General features: G+C 45.2%; 1 protein-coding gene across 4 annotated transcripts in view; it reads right to left on the reverse strand.

Moving 5' to 3' along the window:
- Positions 1 to 17,970, reverse strand: part of CCDC57 (coiled-coil domain containing 57) — a 178,120-nt gene that overhangs the window by 115,713 nt on the left and 44,437 nt on the right. For all 4 annotated transcript variants that reach the window (XM_069752484.1, XM_069752482.1, XM_069752483.1 and 1 more), the window contains exon 5: positions 15,363 to 15,520. In XM_069752484.1, coding sequence (XP_069608585.1) covers positions 15,363 to 15,520 — 158 coding nt within the window. The remainder of the gene's footprint in view (positions 1 to 15,362; positions 15,521 to 17,970) is intronic.

Below are 17,970 nucleotides of genomic sequence, written 5' to 3' on the forward strand. Positions count from 1 at the left end.
AAAGGGCCATAGCAGGGCTAATGACAGAGACCGGCAGTGTGCTTGTACAGTGACAAAGCTAGGCTAATGAAGAGATTAGGGTGCCCGGTCATCACACGCATTACACTGTGTACAGTATGATGACAGGTCCATACCCATCCCTTAACCTTCCCAAGAAATGTTGGCAGTTGTGTAACACCCAGCAGTGACAGCTGCATAAGCAGGATATCACACATTAATAGTACTGGCATGATAGATGTGAGGCATTGAAAGACCCCGCTGAATAATAAGCCCTCTATAAAGACATTTTCACTTTAGAAAGCAAAACTGCAACCGCAAGAATAATTAACAGGAATGTCGGAAAATGATGAAGGAACTTAAAGGGGTTGTCCACTACTTTCAATTAACCCCCCAATGTATCCCCCCGGGGCCCCTAATGAATTGGGCAATTACCTTGCGTTGCCGTTTTCGCCTGTGAGCGGCGCTATTCTGCCTGCTGAGTCCAGGTCACGTGACCCCCAGACTGCAGCCGCCGCTCATTTCCGCCGACGTCACGTCAATTTCCAGACTCTAGAAATTGACGTGACGTCAGCAGCAGGCGTGACCACCCTCCACAGTCAGCAGTCACTCAGCAAGAGTGACTGGGCTGTGGGCGGTGCGGGGGCTGCCTGCAGGGCTGTGCTGGGGGCGGGCGGGGCTCTGTGTGCTCACTGCTGCTGGGATCATGATGTGCGGGCGGGGCTGTGCTGCGGTCGCCGGGGATCTGCCCGCCGGCGCCGGCCGGTGTTTTTGTGGACCGGCGCCGGTGTCTGCCCGCCGGCGTGTGCGGGTGTCTGCCCGCCGGCGTGTGCGGGGCTCTGCCCGCCGGCGTGTGCGGGTGCCTGCCCGCCGGCGTGTGCGGGTGCCTGCCCGCCGGCGTGTGCGGGGCTCTGCCCGCCGGCGTGTGCGGGGCTCTGCCCGCCGGCGTGTGCGTGTGTGTGCCGGCGATGTGTGTGCGTGCCGGCGCTGTGTGTGTGTGTGCGTGCCGGCTGTCATGATCCCAATGGCAGGGGATCACAAAAGGACAAGCACACAAAAAACAGAACAAGCTCTAGGGTGATGGAAACTGAGCTGACCGCGATCCTGAACCTAATTCACAACACTAGCAGTAGCCGGGGAACGTGCCTACGATGATTCTAGACGTCTCGCGCCAGCCGAAGGACTAGCTTCCCCTATTAGAAGAAACAAAGACCTCTCTTGCCTCCAGAGAAACACCCCACAGAAATAGCAGCCCCCCACATGTAATGACGGTGAAATGAGAGGAAAGCACATACGTAGTAATGAAAACAGATTCAGCAAAATGAGGCCCGCTAAAACTAGATAGCAGAGGATACAAAAGTGAACTGCGCGGTCAGCGAAAAACCCTACAAAAAACCATCCTGAAATTACCTGAACTCATGTGCCAACTCATGGAACATGAGGAATAATATCAGCCCACTAGAGCAACCAGCAACAAGGAATCACATAACTGCAAGCTGGACTAAAACAAAAATAAAGCAAAACGTGGAACAGGAAAATCAAAAACTTAGCTTGTCCTGAAGATTACTGAAGCGGAAAGCAGAGGTAACAAGACACACTGATTACATTGATCGCCGGCGAGGAAATGACAAGAAAGCCAGGTTAAATAGGAAACTCCCATATCCTGATAGAACAGGTGGACACCAGAGAGCGCAGAGAACACAAGTCACCCAGTACCATCTGTAACCACCAGAGGGAGCCCAAAAACAGAATCCACAACAGTACCCCCCCTTGAGGAGGGGTCACCGAACCCTCACGAGAACCACCAGGGCGACCAGGATGATTACTGTTGTGGATTCTGTTTTTGGGCTCCCTCTGGTGGTTACAGATGGTACTGGGTGACTTGTGTTCTCTGCGGTCTCTGGTGTCCACCTGTTCTATCAGGATATGGGAGTTTCCTATTTAACCTGGCTTTCTTGTCATTTCCTCGCCGGCGATCAATGTAATCAGTGTGTCTTGTTACCTCTGCTTTCCGCTTCAGTAATCTTCAGGACAAGCTAAGTTTTTGATTTTGTGGTTTCATACCTGCCAGGTTCAAAGAATGTGAAGGCGGATGCTCTTTCTAGGAGTTTTGTGCCTGATTCCCCTGGAAATTCTGAGGCCACTGGTATCCTTAGGGATGGGGTGATTTTGTCGGCTGTCTTCCCAGACTTGCGACGTGCTTTGCAGGAGTTTCAGGCGGATAAACCTGATCGTTGTCCGCCTGAAAGACTGTTTGTTCCGGATAATTGGACCAGTAGAGTCATCTCCGAGGTCCATTCTTCTGCGTTGGCAGACCATCCTGAAATTACCTGAACTCATGTGCCAACTCATGGAACATGAGGAGTAATATCAGCCCACTAGAGCAACCAGCAACAAGGAATCACATAACTGCAAGCTGGACTAAAACAAAAATAAAGCAAAACGTGGAACAGGAAAATCAAAAACTTAGCTTGTCCTGAAGATTACTGAAGCGGAAAGCAGAGGTAACAAGACACACTGATTACATTGATCGCCGGCGAGGAAATGACAAGAAAGCCAGGTTAAATAGGAAACTCCCATATCCTGATAGAACAGGTGGACACCAGAGACCGCAGAGAACACAAGTCACCCAGTACCATCTGTAACCACCAGAGGGAGCCCAAAAACAGAATCCACAACAGCCGGCGATGTGTGTGTGTGTGCCGGCGATGTGTGTGTGTGTGCAGGCATCGTCCGATGGGACTACAAGTCCCATCGGGCTCTGCCTGCTACACTGACAGTAAGTGACACATTAGCCAATGATGGGACAGTAGTAGTCCCATCATCCGGCTAATGTGTTGAATGTAAAAAAAAAAACATACACAGTACATACATACATACAACACACACCATGCGACGACATGTACCATGCGACGACATGCACCATGCGGTGACATGCGACGACATGCTACATGCGACGACATGCACCATGCACCGACATGCATGTACCATGCGGCGACATGCACCATGCGACATTCGACGACATGCACCATGCGACGACATGCAACATGCACCATGCGACGACATGCACCATGTGACGACATGCACCATGCGACGACATGCACCATGCGACGACATGCACCATGCGACGACATGCACCATGCGACGACATGCAACATGCACCATGCAACGACATGCTGCATGCGACGACATGCACCATGCGATGACATGCACCATGTGTCATGCGCCATGCGGCGACATGCTGCATGCACCATGCGACGACATGCACCATGCGACGACATGCACCATGCGACGACATGCACCATGTGGCGACATGCAACATGCTGCATGCGACGACATGCACCATGCGACGACGTGCGACATGCACCGACATGCATGCACCATGCGGCGACATGCACCATGCGACGACATGCGACATTCGACTACATGCACCATGCGACGACATGCAACATGCACCATGCGACCACATGCTGCATGCGACAACATGCTGCATGCGACGACATGCACCATGCGACGACATGCGACATGCACCATGTGACATGCACCATGCGACAACATGCGACATGCACCATGCGGCGACATGCACCATGCGACGACATGCACCATGCGACGACATGCACCATGCAACGATATGCAACATGCACCATGCGACGACATGCTGCACGCGACGACATGCACCATGCGACGACATGCACCATGTGACATGCGCCATGCGACGACATGCGACATGCGACGACATGCACCATGCAACGACATGCTACATGCACCATGCGACGACATGCACCATGCGACGACATGCAACATGCTGCATGCGACGACATGCACCATGTGACGACATGCACCATGTGACATGCACCATGCGGCGACATGCGACATGCTGCATGCACCATGCGACAACATGCGACATGCACCATGCGACGACATGCACCATGCGACGACATGCGACATGCACCATGTGACATGCACCATGCGACGACATGCACCATGCGACGACATGCACCATGCGGCGACATGCACCATGTGACATGCACCATGCGACGACATGCACCATGCAACGACATGCGACATACAGTACATACATACATACTACAGACATACAGTACATATAACATAGAGTACATACTCACCATCACTTGTCACTTTGTTCCCCGAAGCCATTGTCACCTGTAAAAAAATATTAAAATAATAAACAAACAATATACTCCCTGTCCGCAGAAATCCAATTAAAACGAGTGTCCCACGACGATCTCCCGTGGAGAGCAGGAGCATCAGTTGATGCGACCACTCTCCAGGGGCTCCAGGAACACAATGATGGAAGGTATCCTTCCATCATGTATTCCTCACAAGGTATTCCTACGCCCCTGTGAGAAAATAGTCCTTAGTCTCACTATTGGCATTGCTGGGTGAGACATTTTCCCACGCAGCAATTGCCATAAAGTGAGACCAGTGAACTAGAGTAACCTCAGTGATGCACTGCAGGAGCCATTGTCTCCTGTCAGTGTGTCACTGAGGGTCCTATAGAGCAGTGACATCACCCGATGTCACTGTTCTATAGGGGAGATCGTCGTGGGACACTCGTTATTAATTGGACTACGGCGGAAAGGTAGTATACGGTTTATTATTTTACTTTTTTTTGCAGGCGCTGAAGTATGGTAAGTATGGTTAAATGAAGAATATTAAAATACTTTTTTCCAAATGTGTGTGTTTTATTAACCCTTTCTTACTATTGGATTAGTAATGGATAGGCGTCTTATTGACGCCTCTCCGTTATTAACCCGGCTTAATGTCACCTTACAATAGCAAGGTGACATTAACCCCTTATTACCCCATATCCCACCGCTACTCGGGAGTGGGAAGAGAGGGGCTTAGTGCCGGAATTGGCGCATCTCACAGATGCGCCATTTCTGGGGCGGCTGCGGACTGGTATTTGTAGCCGGGGGGGGGGCCAATATCCATGGCCCCTCTCTAGGCTAGGAATATAAGCCCGCAGCTGTCTGCGTAGCCTTTCTGGCTATAAAATATAGGGGGACCCCACGTCATTTTTTTTTTTTTGGGGGGGGGGTGTCCCCCTCTTTTAATAGCCAGTAAAGGCTACGCAGACAGCTGCGGGCTGATATTCATAGCAGGCTACAGATATTGGCCCCGGCCGTCAGCTTTCCCCCTCTGGCGCAGAAAATTGCGCGGGAGCCCACGCCGTTTTTTTTCCGCTTTTTTTTTTTTTTTTTTTAAATTCATCGCTCATTAAGGCCTCTTTCACTCTTGCGTCAGTACGGGTCCATCGCTATGCGTCGGGCCGACGTACCGACGCACGTTGTGAAATTTGTGCACGACGTGGGCAGTGGATGCAGTTTTTCAATGCATCCGCTGCCCATTCTGAAGTGCGGGGAGGAGGGGGCGGAGTTTCTGCCGCAAATGCGTGGTAGAAAATGGCGGGCGAGCCGGCCAAAAATTTTTTCAATTGAATGTTTTCTTGTGCCGACGGTCCGCCAAAACACGACGGATCCGTAGCACGACGGAGGCGATGTCTGGCCATCCGTCACGATCCGTCGCTAATACAAGTCTATGGGTAAAACGCATCCTGCGAGCACATTTGCAGGATCCGTTTATTTGCACCGGATCGTTTTTTCCGCCAGATCCGTTTTTTTCAACCGGATCCGTTATTTTCCGCCGGATCCATTTTATTCCACCGCATGGTTTTTTTTCCGCCAGATCTGTTTTTTCTCATAGAGTTGTATTAGCGCCGGATTGCGCCTGGTGGCCACACGTTTAATCCGTTTTTGCAGGGTCCGTCAAAAAAGCTGTTTTCACCGGACGGAAAACACATACAGAGGAACGTTTTTTTGGTACGTTGAAAAAATGCACAGCGACTGATCTAGCAAAAAACGGATGAAACGTGTGGCCATCAGACGCACTCCGGCGCTAATACAACTCTATGAGGAAAAAACGGATCTGGCGGAAAAAAACGATCAGGTGGTAAAAAACGGATACGGCGGAAAAAAAAAGATCCGGCAGAAAAAAAAAGATCCGGTGAAAAAAAAACGGATCCTTCAAATGTTCTCGCAAGATGCGTTTTGTACCCATAGACTTGTATTAGCAACGTATCCGTCGTGTTTTGGTGGACACAACGCACAAAAAAAAAGTTCAATGTAACTTTTTTGTGCGACGTGTCTGCCATTTCCGACCGCGCATGCGTGGCTGGAACTCCACCCCCTCCTCCACGCTCATCACAATGGGCAGCGGATGCGTTGTAAAACTGCATCCGCTGCCCACGTTGTGCTTAAGTTAGCATAACGTCTGTCGGTACGTCTGGCCGAAGGTTTGCGACGGCCCCGTACCGACGCAAGTGTGAAAGTAGCCTTACATCTGAATTTGCTGAGTATAATGCAGCCACCCCAGAGTATAATGTAGCCCCCATAGAATATAATGCAGCCCCCCATAGTATATCAGACAGCCTCCCCCATAGAATAGAATATACCCCCGCAATAGTATATAACACAGCCACATAGTATATAACACGGCCTCCCCCATAGAATATAATATACCTCCCATAGTATATATCAAAGCCCGCATATAATATAGCACAACTTGCATAGTATATAGCACAGCCCACATAGTAGTATACAGCACAGCCCGTGTAGTAGTATACAGCACAGCCCAGGTCGTAGTATATACAGCACAACACGCGTAGTAGTATATACAGCACAGCCCGCGGAGTAGTATACACAGCACAGCCCACACAGTGGTATATACACAGCACAGCCCACACAGTGGTACATACACAGCACAGCCCACACAGTGGTATATACACAGCACAGCCCACACAGTGGTACATACACAGCACAGCCCACACAGTGGTATATACACAGCACAGCCCACACAGTGGTACATACACAGCACAGCCCACACAATGGTATATACAGCACAACCCACATCTCATCCCCCCGATAATGGCTCCACACTCTCCTCACCTTTCCTCTTGCCCGCGCTGCTCCTGGCTCGGCGGCTGCAGTCTGCCCGGGACACAGCAGGTCTGTGATGATATGACGTCATCGCACACCCGCAGTGTCAGAGGCAGAGCGGGGAATGATGGGAGAGGGAGCGTCAGCGGACACTCTCTCCTCCATCACTGCATTGAACTATACCGGCGTCATAGACGCCGGTATAGTTGAATGCGGCGGCGGCACTGGCGGGAGTAGGGGGGAAAGAGTGCAGCGGCCCACTACTGGCACCGGCCCTTCTAGCATTTGCCAGAAGTGCCCGATGGCCAGTCCGGCCCTGGTCACCGCCCACACACTTCCCTCTTCCTGAACTGCAGCGTTTGTTACATCTCAATGAAAGTGTAAGGCCGGAGTCACACTACAGCGAGATACGGCCGAGTCTCGCAGGTTAAATACAAGTTCTGGCACCGGCACTCCGGAGCGGAGCATGCGGCTCCATGTATTGCTATGCGGCTGCACGCTCCGCTCCAGAGTGCCGGTGCCAGAGCTTGGTTTTAACCTGCGAGACTCGGCCGTATCTCGCTGTAGTGTGATCCCGGCATAAGCATGCAGAAACGCTGCAGTTCGGCACAAAAGAAGTGACGTGCTGCGGAGAAAAAAAAAAGCTGCAAGTCTGCGGCTCCTATAGACTTACATTGGTTGTGTACTACACTGCGGATTTGATGCAATTCCGTACGGCAAAAAATGCTGCAGATCTGCAATCAAGTCCGCAACGTGTGCACACAGTCTTAGCATTTAGTGATCCTAGCAAAAAGGCAAGCAAAAAACAAGTGTGGGATTGCACTTTTTTAGCAATTTCATCGCACTTTGAATTTTTTTCACATTTTCTGTTACACGACATGGTAAAACCAATGGTGTCGTTCAAAAGTAGAACTTGTCCCGCAAAAGATAAGCCCTAACATGGTCATATTGACGGAAACATTATGGCTCTGGAAAGAAGGGGAGCGATAAACAAAAAAAGCTCCAGGGGTGAAGGGGTTTAGAAACATGGATATGGACATATCTATGGAAATAGATATATAGATATATAGATATATCTGTATGTATCTATCTATCCCATATCTATCTATCCCACATCTATCTGTCTGTGTCTATCTATCTATCTATCCATCTATCCCATATCTATCTATCTATCTATCTATCTATCCCATATCTATCTATCTATCTATCTATCTATCTATCCCATATCTATCTATCTATCCCATATCTATCTATCTATCTATCCCATATATATCTATCTATCCCATATCTATCTATCTATCTATCTATCCCATATCTATCTATCCATCTATCCCATATCTATCTATCTATCTATCTATCTATCTATCCCATATCTATCTATCTATCTATCCCATATCTATCTATCCATCTATCCCATATCTATATATCTATCTATCTATCCCATATCTATATATCTATCCCATATCTATCCCATATCTATCTATCTATCTATCTATCCCATATCTATCTATCTATCTATCTATCTATCTATCTATCCCATATCTATCTATCTATCTATCTATCCCATATCTATCTATCTATCTATCCCATATCTATCTATCTATCCCATATCTATCTATCTATCTATCTATCTATCTATCCCATATCTATCTATCTATCCCATATCTATCTATCTATCCCATATCTATCTATCTATCTATTATCTATCTATCCCATATCTATCTATCTATCTATCTATCTATCTATCGATCTATCCCATATCTATATATCTATCTATCTATCCCATATCTATCTATCTATCCATCTATCCCATATCTATCTATCTATCCCATATCTATCTATCTATCTATCTATCTATCTATCCATCTATCCCATATCTATCTATCTATCTATCTATCTATCCCATATCTATCTATCTATCTATCTATCCCATATCTATCTATCTATCTATCCCATATCTATCTATCTATCCCATATCTATCTATCTATCTATCTATCTATCTATCTATCTATCTATCTATCTATCTATCTATCTATCTATCTATCCTTCTATCTATCTATTATCCATCTATCTAATATCTATCTATCTATTTATCTATCTAATATCTATCTACCTATCTATCTATCTATGTGTAATGGAGTGTGGGTTGGACAAATGTAAAGGAGGAGTTGGACAGAAATGACATCACAAATCTTTTTGAAGAGAGAGGAGGGAGAGGAGGGAGGGGTTTGGGTGTGTTTTTGGAGTGGGTGTGCTAGGTTCGGGCTTAGTGGCAGTGCAAAGCATCATGGAACTTGTAGTATTAGGGCACAATAAGGAAGTTGTCGATTAACCCCATGAGAGCTGAATCCAGCACTGAAGATGTGCTGCTACAGCATGATAACAGGTAATATTGCTAAAATAAACACAGTAGATGTTTTCAGTGGCACATAATAGCAAGATTAATGGAAAAAAAAAAAAAAACTTTATAGTAGTGGACAACTTCTTTAATAGCTTGTAACCGCTTCCTAAATTTAGAGGATACTCATCCGAAGATGCCAGGAGGATTCATGACATTTTCTATGACATTTTTCATAGTGTGGCCTGCAATCGAATGCTGTTTTGTACAGCTGACATGTCCCCGCAATAGCGGCAGGTGGAATCGCAATTCACCCGCCGCTATTAACTAGTTGAAAGCCGCTGTCAAACGCTGACAGCGGCATTTAACTACCGCTTCCAGCCATCGGGCCGAAATGAGCGCATCACCAACCCCCATCACATGATCGGGGGTCAGCGATGCTTCGGCATAACAACCGGAGGTCTCTTGAGACCTCTATGGTTGTTGATGCCGGATTGCTGTGAGCGCCACCCTGTGGTCGGCGCTCATAACAATGCAGTAAATCTACCACACAGATCGCTCCTATGTAGCAGAGCAGATCGAGTTGTGCCAGCTTCTAGCCTCCCATAGAGGCTATTGAAGCATGGCAAAAGTAAAAAAAAATGTTTTAAAAATATGAAAAAAAAAAAATATATATATATATAGAAGTTTAACCCCTTTCTGCCATTAGACATACTATTCCGTCCATGTGGGGTGGGCTTTACTTCCCAAGGACGGAATAGTACGTCATAGGCGATCGGCCACGCTCACGGGGGGAGCGCGGCCGATCGCGGCCGGGTGTCAGCTGCTTATCGCAGCTGACATCCGGCACTATGTGCCAGGAGCGGTCACGGACCGCCCCCGGCACATTAACCCCCGGCACACCGCGATCAAACATGATCGCGATGTGCCGGCGGTGCAGGGAAGCATCGCGCAGGGAGGGGGCTCCCTGCGTGCTTCCCTGAGACCCCCGCAGCAACGCGATGTGATCGCGTTGCTCCGGGGGTCTCTTACCTCCTCCCTGCAGCAAGTCCCGGATCCAAGATGGCCGCAGATCCGGGTCCTGCAGGGAGGGAGGTGGCTTACCTAGTGCCTGCTCAGAGCAGGCACTTGGTAACGCTGCAGCGCTGTTTGACAGATCGGTGATCTGTCAGAGTGCTGTGCAAACTGGCAGATCACCGATCTGTATTGTCCCCCCCTGGGACAAAGTAAAAAAGTTAAAAAAAAATTTTGCGTGTAAAAAAAAAAAAAAAAAAATCCTAAATAATGAAAAAAATATATATATATTATTCCCATAAATACATTTCTTTATCTAAATAATAAAAAAAAACAATAAAAGTACACATATTTAGTATCGCCGCGTCCGTAACGACCCAACCTATAAAACTGGCCCACTAGTTAACCCCTTCAGTAAACACCGTAAGAAAAAAAAAAAAAAACGAGGCAAATAACAACGCTTTATTATCATACCGCCGAACAAAAAGTGGAATAACACGCGATCAAAAAGACAGATATAAATAACCATGGTACCGCTGAAAGCGTCATCTTGTCCCGCAAAAAACGAGCCGCCATACAGCAACATCAGCAAAAAAATAAAAAAGTTATAGTCCTGAGAATAAAGCGATGCAAAAATAATTATTTTTTCTATAAAATAGTTTTTATCGTATAAAAGCGCCAAAACATAAAAAAAATGATATAAATGAGATGTCGCTGTAATCGTACTGACCCGAAGAATAAAACTGCTTTATCAATTTTACCAAATGCGGAACGGTATAAACGCCTCCCCCAAAAGAAATTCATGAATAGCTGGTTTTTGGTAATTCTGCCTCACAAAAATCAGAATAAAAAGCGATCAAAAAATGTCACGTGCCCGAAAGTGTTACCAATAAAAACGTCAACTCGTCACGCAAAAAACAAGACCTCACATGACTCTGTGGACTCAAATATGGAAAAATTATAGCTCTCAAAATGTGGTAACGCAAAAAATATTTTTTGCAATAAAAAGCGTCTTTCAGTGAGTGACGGCTGCCAATCATAAAAATCCGCTAAAAAACCCGCTATAAAAGTAAATCAAACCCCCCTTCATTACCCCCTTAGTTAGGGAAAAATAAAAAAAAAATTTAAAAAATGTATTTATTTCCATTTTCCCATTAGGGCTAGGGCTAGGGTTAGGGTTAGGGCTAGGGTTAGGGCTAGGGTTAGGACTAGGGCTAGGGTTAGGACTAGGGCTAGGGTTAGGGCTAGGGTTAGGACTAGGGCTAGGGTTAGGACTAGGGCTAGGGTTAGGGCTAGGGTTATGGTTAGGGCTAGGGTTAAGGCTACAGTTAGGGTAAAGGCTACAGTTAGGGTAAAGGCTACAGTTAGGGTAAAGGCTACAGTTAGGGTTAAGGCTACAGTTAGGGTTGGGGCTAAAGTTACGGTTAGGGTTTGGATTACATTTGCGGTTGGGAATAGGGTTGGGATTAGGGTTAGGGGTGTGTCTGGGTTAGAGGTGTGGTTAGGGTTACCGTTGGAATTAGGGTTAGGGGTGTGTTTGGATTAGGGTTTCAGTTATAATTGGGGGGTTTCCACTGTTTAGACACATCAGGGGCTCTCCAAACGCGACATGGCGTCCGATCTCAATTCCAGCCAATTCTGCGTTGAAAAAGTAAAACAGTGCTCCTTCCCTTCCGAGCTCTCCCGTGTGCCCAAACAGGAGTTTACCCCAACATATGGGGTATCAGCGTACTCAGGACAAATTGGACAACAACTTTTGGGGTGCAATTTCTCCTGTTACCCTTGGGAAAATACAAAACTGGGGGCTAAAAAATAAGTTTTGTGGGGAAAAAAAGATTTTTTCATTTTCACGGCTCTGCGTTAGAAACTGTAGTGAAACACTTGGGGGCTCAAAGTTCTCACAACACATCTAGATAAGTTCCTTGGGGGGTCTAGTTTCCAAAATGGGGTCACTTGTGGGGGGTTTCTACTGTTTAGGTACATTAGGGGCTCTGCAAATGCAATGTGACGCCTGCAGACCATTCCATCTAAGTCTGTATTTCAAATGGCGCTCCTTCCCTTCCGAGCCTTCCCATGCGCCCAAACGGTGGTTCCCCCCCCACATATGGGGTATCAGCGCACTCAGGACAAATTGCACAACAAATTTTGGGGTCCAATTTCTCCTGTTACCCTCGGGAAAATACAAAACTGGGGGCTAAAAAATAATATTTGTGGAAAAAATTTTTGTTTTATTTTTACGGCTCTGCATTATAAACTTCTGTGAAGCTCTTGGTGGGTCAAAGTGCTCACCACACCTCTAGATAAGTTCCTTAGGGGGTCTACTTTCCAAAATGGTGTCACTTGTGGGGGGTTTCAATGTTTAGGCACATCAGTGGCTCTTCAAACGCAACATGGCGTCCCATCTCAATTCCTATCAATTTTGCATTGAAAGGTCAAACGGCGCTCCTTCCCTTCCGAGGTCTCCCATGCGCCCAAACAGTGGTTTACCCCCACATATGGGGTATCAGCGTACTCAGGACAAATTGTACAACAACTTTTTGGTTCCAATTTCTTCTCTTACCATTGGGAAAATAAAAAATTGGGGGCGAAAAGATCATTTTTGTGAAAAAAAAAAATATTTTTTATTTTTACGGTTCTGCATTATAAACTTCTGTGAAGCACTTGGTGGGTCAAGTGCTCACCACACCTCTAGATAAGTTCCTTAGGGGGTCTACTTTCCAAAATGGTGTCACTTGTGGGTGGTTTCAATGTTTAGGCACATCAGTGGCTCTCCAAACGCAACATGGCATCCCATCTCAATTCCAGTCAATTTTGCATTAAAAAGTCAAATGGCGCTCCTTCCCTTCCGAGCTCTGCCATGCGCCCAAACTGTGGTTTACCTCCACTTATGGGGTATCGGCGTACTCAGGACAAATTGTACAACAAGGTTTGGGGTCCATTTTCTCCTGTAACTCTTGGCAAAATAAAACAAATTGGAGCTGAAGTAAATTTTTTGTGAAAAAAAGTTAAATGTTCATTTTTATTTAAACATTCAAAAAATTCCTGTGAAACACCTGAAGGGTTAATAAACTTCTTGAATGTGGTTTTGAGAACCTTGAGGGGTGCAGCTTTTAGAATGGTGTCACACTTGGGTATTTTCTATCATATAGACCCCTCAAAATGACTTCAAATGAGATGTGGTCCCTAAAATAAAATGGTGTTGTAAAAATGAGAAATTGCTGGTCAACTTTTAACCCTTATAACTCCCTAACAAAAAAAAATGTTGGTTCCAAAATTGTGCTGATGTAAAGTAGACATGTGGGAAATGTTACTTATTAAGTATTTTGTGTGACATATCTCTGTGATTTAATTGCATAAAAATTCAAAGTTGGAAAATTGCGAAATTTTCAAAATTTTCGCCATGTTTCCGTTTTTTTCACAAATAAACGCAAGTAATATCAAAGAAATTTTACCACTATCATGAAGTACAATATGTCACGAGAAAACAATGTCAGAATCACCGGTATCCATTGAAGCATTCCAGAGTTATAACCTCATAAAGGGACAGTGGTCAGAATTGTAAAAATTGGCCCGGTCCATAACATGCAAACCACCCTTGGGGGTAAAGGGGTTAAGTCACCCACTTTCGTCCCATTCAGAATAAAACAATAAAAAAAAAAAACCTACACATATTTGGTATCGCCGCATTCAGAATCGCCAGTTCTATCAATAAAAAAAAAGGATTAACCTGATCACTAAACGGCGTAGCAAGAAAAAAATTCGAAACGCCAGAATTATGTTTTTTTTGGTCGCCATGACATTGCATTAAAATGTAATAACGGGCGATCAAAAGAACGTATCTGCACCAAAATGGTATCATTAAAAAAATCTGCTCAGCACGCAAAAAATAAGCCCTCACCCGACCCTAGATCTCGAAAAACGGAGACGCTATGGGTATTGGACAATTGCGCAATTTTTTTATTTAGCAAAGTTTGGAATTTTTTTTTATCACTCAGATAAAACATAACAAACCATGTCTGGTGTCTATGAACTCATAATGACATGGGGAATCAAAATGGAAGGTTAGCTTTAGCATTTAGTGAATCTAGCAAAAAAGCCAAACAAAAAAAAAGTGTGGGATTGCGCTTTTTTTGCAATTTCATGGCACTTGGAATTTTTTTCCCGATTTCTAGTACACAACATGCTAAAACCAATGATGCCGTTCAAAAGTACAACTTGTCCCACAAAAAACAAGCCCTCACGTGGCCATATTGATAGAAAAGTAAAAATGTTATGGCTCTGGGAAGGAGGGGAGCGAAAAAAGAAAACGCAAAACAGAAAAAGGGCAAGGTCTTGAAGGGGTTAAAGGTAACGATCACCTTGCACACGCAGCCCGATCTGTGGCAGCACGGTGTAGAGAAGGAGACGTTGAGCAAAAGTGTATATAGGCTTGTGGGAAAGATTCTGTATAACTTGTGTTTCATTCATTGAAACCCCTGGTGTCTGTATTCTTTGGTCCAGTGGGCGGTCCTAAGAGTGATTGACAGCCATCTCTGCAAACAGTGATACATTGAGGACTGTCAATCACTGAGTAGGACCGCCAACCGGACTCATATACACACAAACACCAGAAAAACAACAATGAAAGAACCTTGACGATATTCTATTCTCCGGGCAGCCATTCTCAGCGGCGCCCGCGTCCTGTACTTTCTGGTATACCGTTGTGTATCTTGCAGTGTTGTTTGTCCACCTGATGGACCATGATTCTACAAGGCTTTATCCAGTTCTGCATGTGATGGACAACCCCCCCAAGGAGAGCACACTTCCGACTAGTCTGCCTATATCTCCACCTCGTATTGGGTTTATTGTACTAGATGGACCGCATATCGCTTTTATGTTTTGCAGCAGCTAACAGATGTGATGTAAATTGTGATTATAATCCATGCAAGACTGCAACTTTTTGACATAGTTTTCTATTAATGACTGAGGTTTTAATTGTCTTGCTGCTAAAAAAAAACAAAAAACCTGTCTCCATGAGCATGCACATTTATCATATTTTTCTTTTCGGACCTACCGTGCATCTTTGACCGCTGACAGCTCCTTCATTTCAAAGTCCTTCAGTTTCACGGCCTCCAGCAGTCTCTGGTTGGTGACCTCCATTTCCTGAATTGTTTCCGCTCCTTTCAGCTCCAATTCTCTCATAACTTCCATCTCTTTTGTCAGTAACTTCACCTTAAAATAATAAATACAACGTAAAACTTCAATGGAGGCCTCACAATAGAAGATCGGTGGGGGATCAGAAATCCGGCACCCCTACTGATCAGCAGATATTTGCTACACTTTGACCCTGACTCATCATTTTTTTGTGTCCTCGTTCACATTTTTTGCATCAAGTTCTCCAAATCTGCACAAACTTCATGGATCCCGTGTGTTAAGTCAAAAATGTTTTTTTTTTTTGCCTTTTGCTATTTTCGCAAGGCTTTAAATCAAAATGGTACAAAAATTACAGGAATACATAAAATCAATCCACGGCGGGACTGAAGCACATCTGTGATGTACTTTTTTATTTAAGTGGTTAAAAAAATTTGGCGAATTTGCAAAAAAATAAATAAATTTTTTTTTGCTTGTGTCGACATTTTCCGAGACCCGTAATGTTTTACATTTTCAAAATATGGGGCTGTGTGAGGGTTTATATTTTTTTATTTGTGCCCTGAGCCGACGTTTTAACTGAAACCATTTTGGGGTAGATATGATGTTTTGATCGCCAAAAACATCACATCAAAAACATCAAAAAAATATTGCAATGTTGCGGCGGCCACAAAACATAATTCTGGTGTTTTGATTTTTTTCTTGTTAGGCTGTTTACCGATCAGATTAATTTACTTTATGCTTTGATAAATTGGACTTTTATGAAAGTAACAATACCAAATATGTACTTTTTTATTGTTTTTTTTTTTTTTAATTGGGCAAAAGGAAAGTGATTTGAACTTGTGTTTTTTTACTTTTATTTTTTACTGTAATTAATAGTCCCCTTAGGGAACTTGTAGCTGCAATCGCCTGATCGCTTGTGCTATATATAGCAGTGTTACAGCTCTGCTCCTTCTCCATCCGCGGCTTTTAAAGGCACATGATGGCCATCATCTGCTGGGAAAGATGCTGGATCGCAGATGCATGTCATGTGTTGTGAAAGGGTTAATATAGGCTGTGCTACAGTGCATGGCAGTGGATGCTACGCAGTGAATGAAGCTGTGTCTTGATTGTTGTGGATACCAGGTGTTGGACCTCAACTGATGTGATATTGATGATCCATCACATGAATAGGTCATTAGTATGTTGTAACTAGACAACTCCTTTAAGGTTAAAAACATGACACTCCCATCCATAAAATGATCATATGATTTTAGGATCGCTACTTCCAACAGGTGGCGCTATAGAGTTTAAGTCCTCTTTTTCTCGGAAGAGGCAATTTGCATATCATATAATTTTGGTGAGATATAGAAGGTCTAAGGGAGAATGTTTTTCCATTTAAAGAGTGCCGGGCTGGCGTAAGAACAATTATATGCCACGCAATGATCCTCTGGGAAATTAAATATGCAAATAGACTCTTCAATAATGACTCTTTAAAGAGCCTTGCCACATGACTTACAATGAGAATCCAAACCAATCATTCCATTTGCAGACCTGTGTTTCAGGGTGTTTGCCCCTCATCAGTGCATAGCAGGAGGTCTGATATGGCTAAGTGAGAGTCCTTTTACAGGGGGGAGGGCTAGCTGTGGAGAGTCCCAAACTGGCATAATGAGATTAATAGACCATGCAATGATCCTCTGGGCAATTAAATTTGCAAATATCTCAGAAGAGTATTGCATGGAAGATATTACATTTCCCAGAGGAGCATTGCATGGCCTTTAAGTTTCCTTCCTCAGCACAAGGAGAAACATTCCACCTTAGATTCCCTGTCAGAGGCCTCTTATCCAGCCATATCAGACCTGCTGCTTTGAAGGGATGAGGGGCAAGCACCCTGAAACACGTGTCTGCAAATGCGATGTTTGGCTTGGCATATTATTCTAGGTCATGTGGCAGGGCTCTTTAAAAGGTTTGATATGGACGTTTAGGATTGCTACATCCAATAAGGTGGCACTAGAATTCCTGTGCTCTTCCTTTCTTAAAAAGCTATCTGAATTTCCTAAAATACTAATGTGAACCCTGGAAGCAGATTGAAAAAAAAGTCACACTTTGAACAACATCATATTGCCACCAATGCCTTCCGTTAAAGGGAACCTGTCACCCCCAAAATCGAGGGTGAGGTAAGCCCACCGGCATCAGGGGCTTATCTACAGCATTCTGTAATGCTGTAGATAAGCCCCCAATGTATCCTGAAAGATGAGAAAAAGAGGTTATATTATACTCACCCAGGGGCGTTCCCACTGCTCGTCCGGTCCGGCGCCTCCTATCTTCATCAGATGACGTCCCCTTCTGGTCTTCACACTGCGGCTCCAGCGCAGGTGTACTTTGTCTGCAGTGTTGAGGGCAAAGTACTGCAGTGCGCAGGCGCCGGAAAGGTCAGAGAGGCACAGCGCCTGCGCACTGCAGTACTTTGCTCTACCCTCAACAGCGAAGATAAAGTAGGAGCCGCAGTGTGAAGACCAGAAGAGGACGTCATCGTAAGAAAATTGGAGGCTTCG

Source organism: Ranitomeya imitator, chromosome 2, assembly GCF_032444005.1.
Source record: "Ranitomeya imitator isolate aRanImi1 chromosome 2, aRanImi1.pri, whole genome shotgun sequence".
NCBI lineage: Eukaryota > Metazoa > Chordata > Amphibia > Anura > Dendrobatidae > Ranitomeya > Ranitomeya imitator.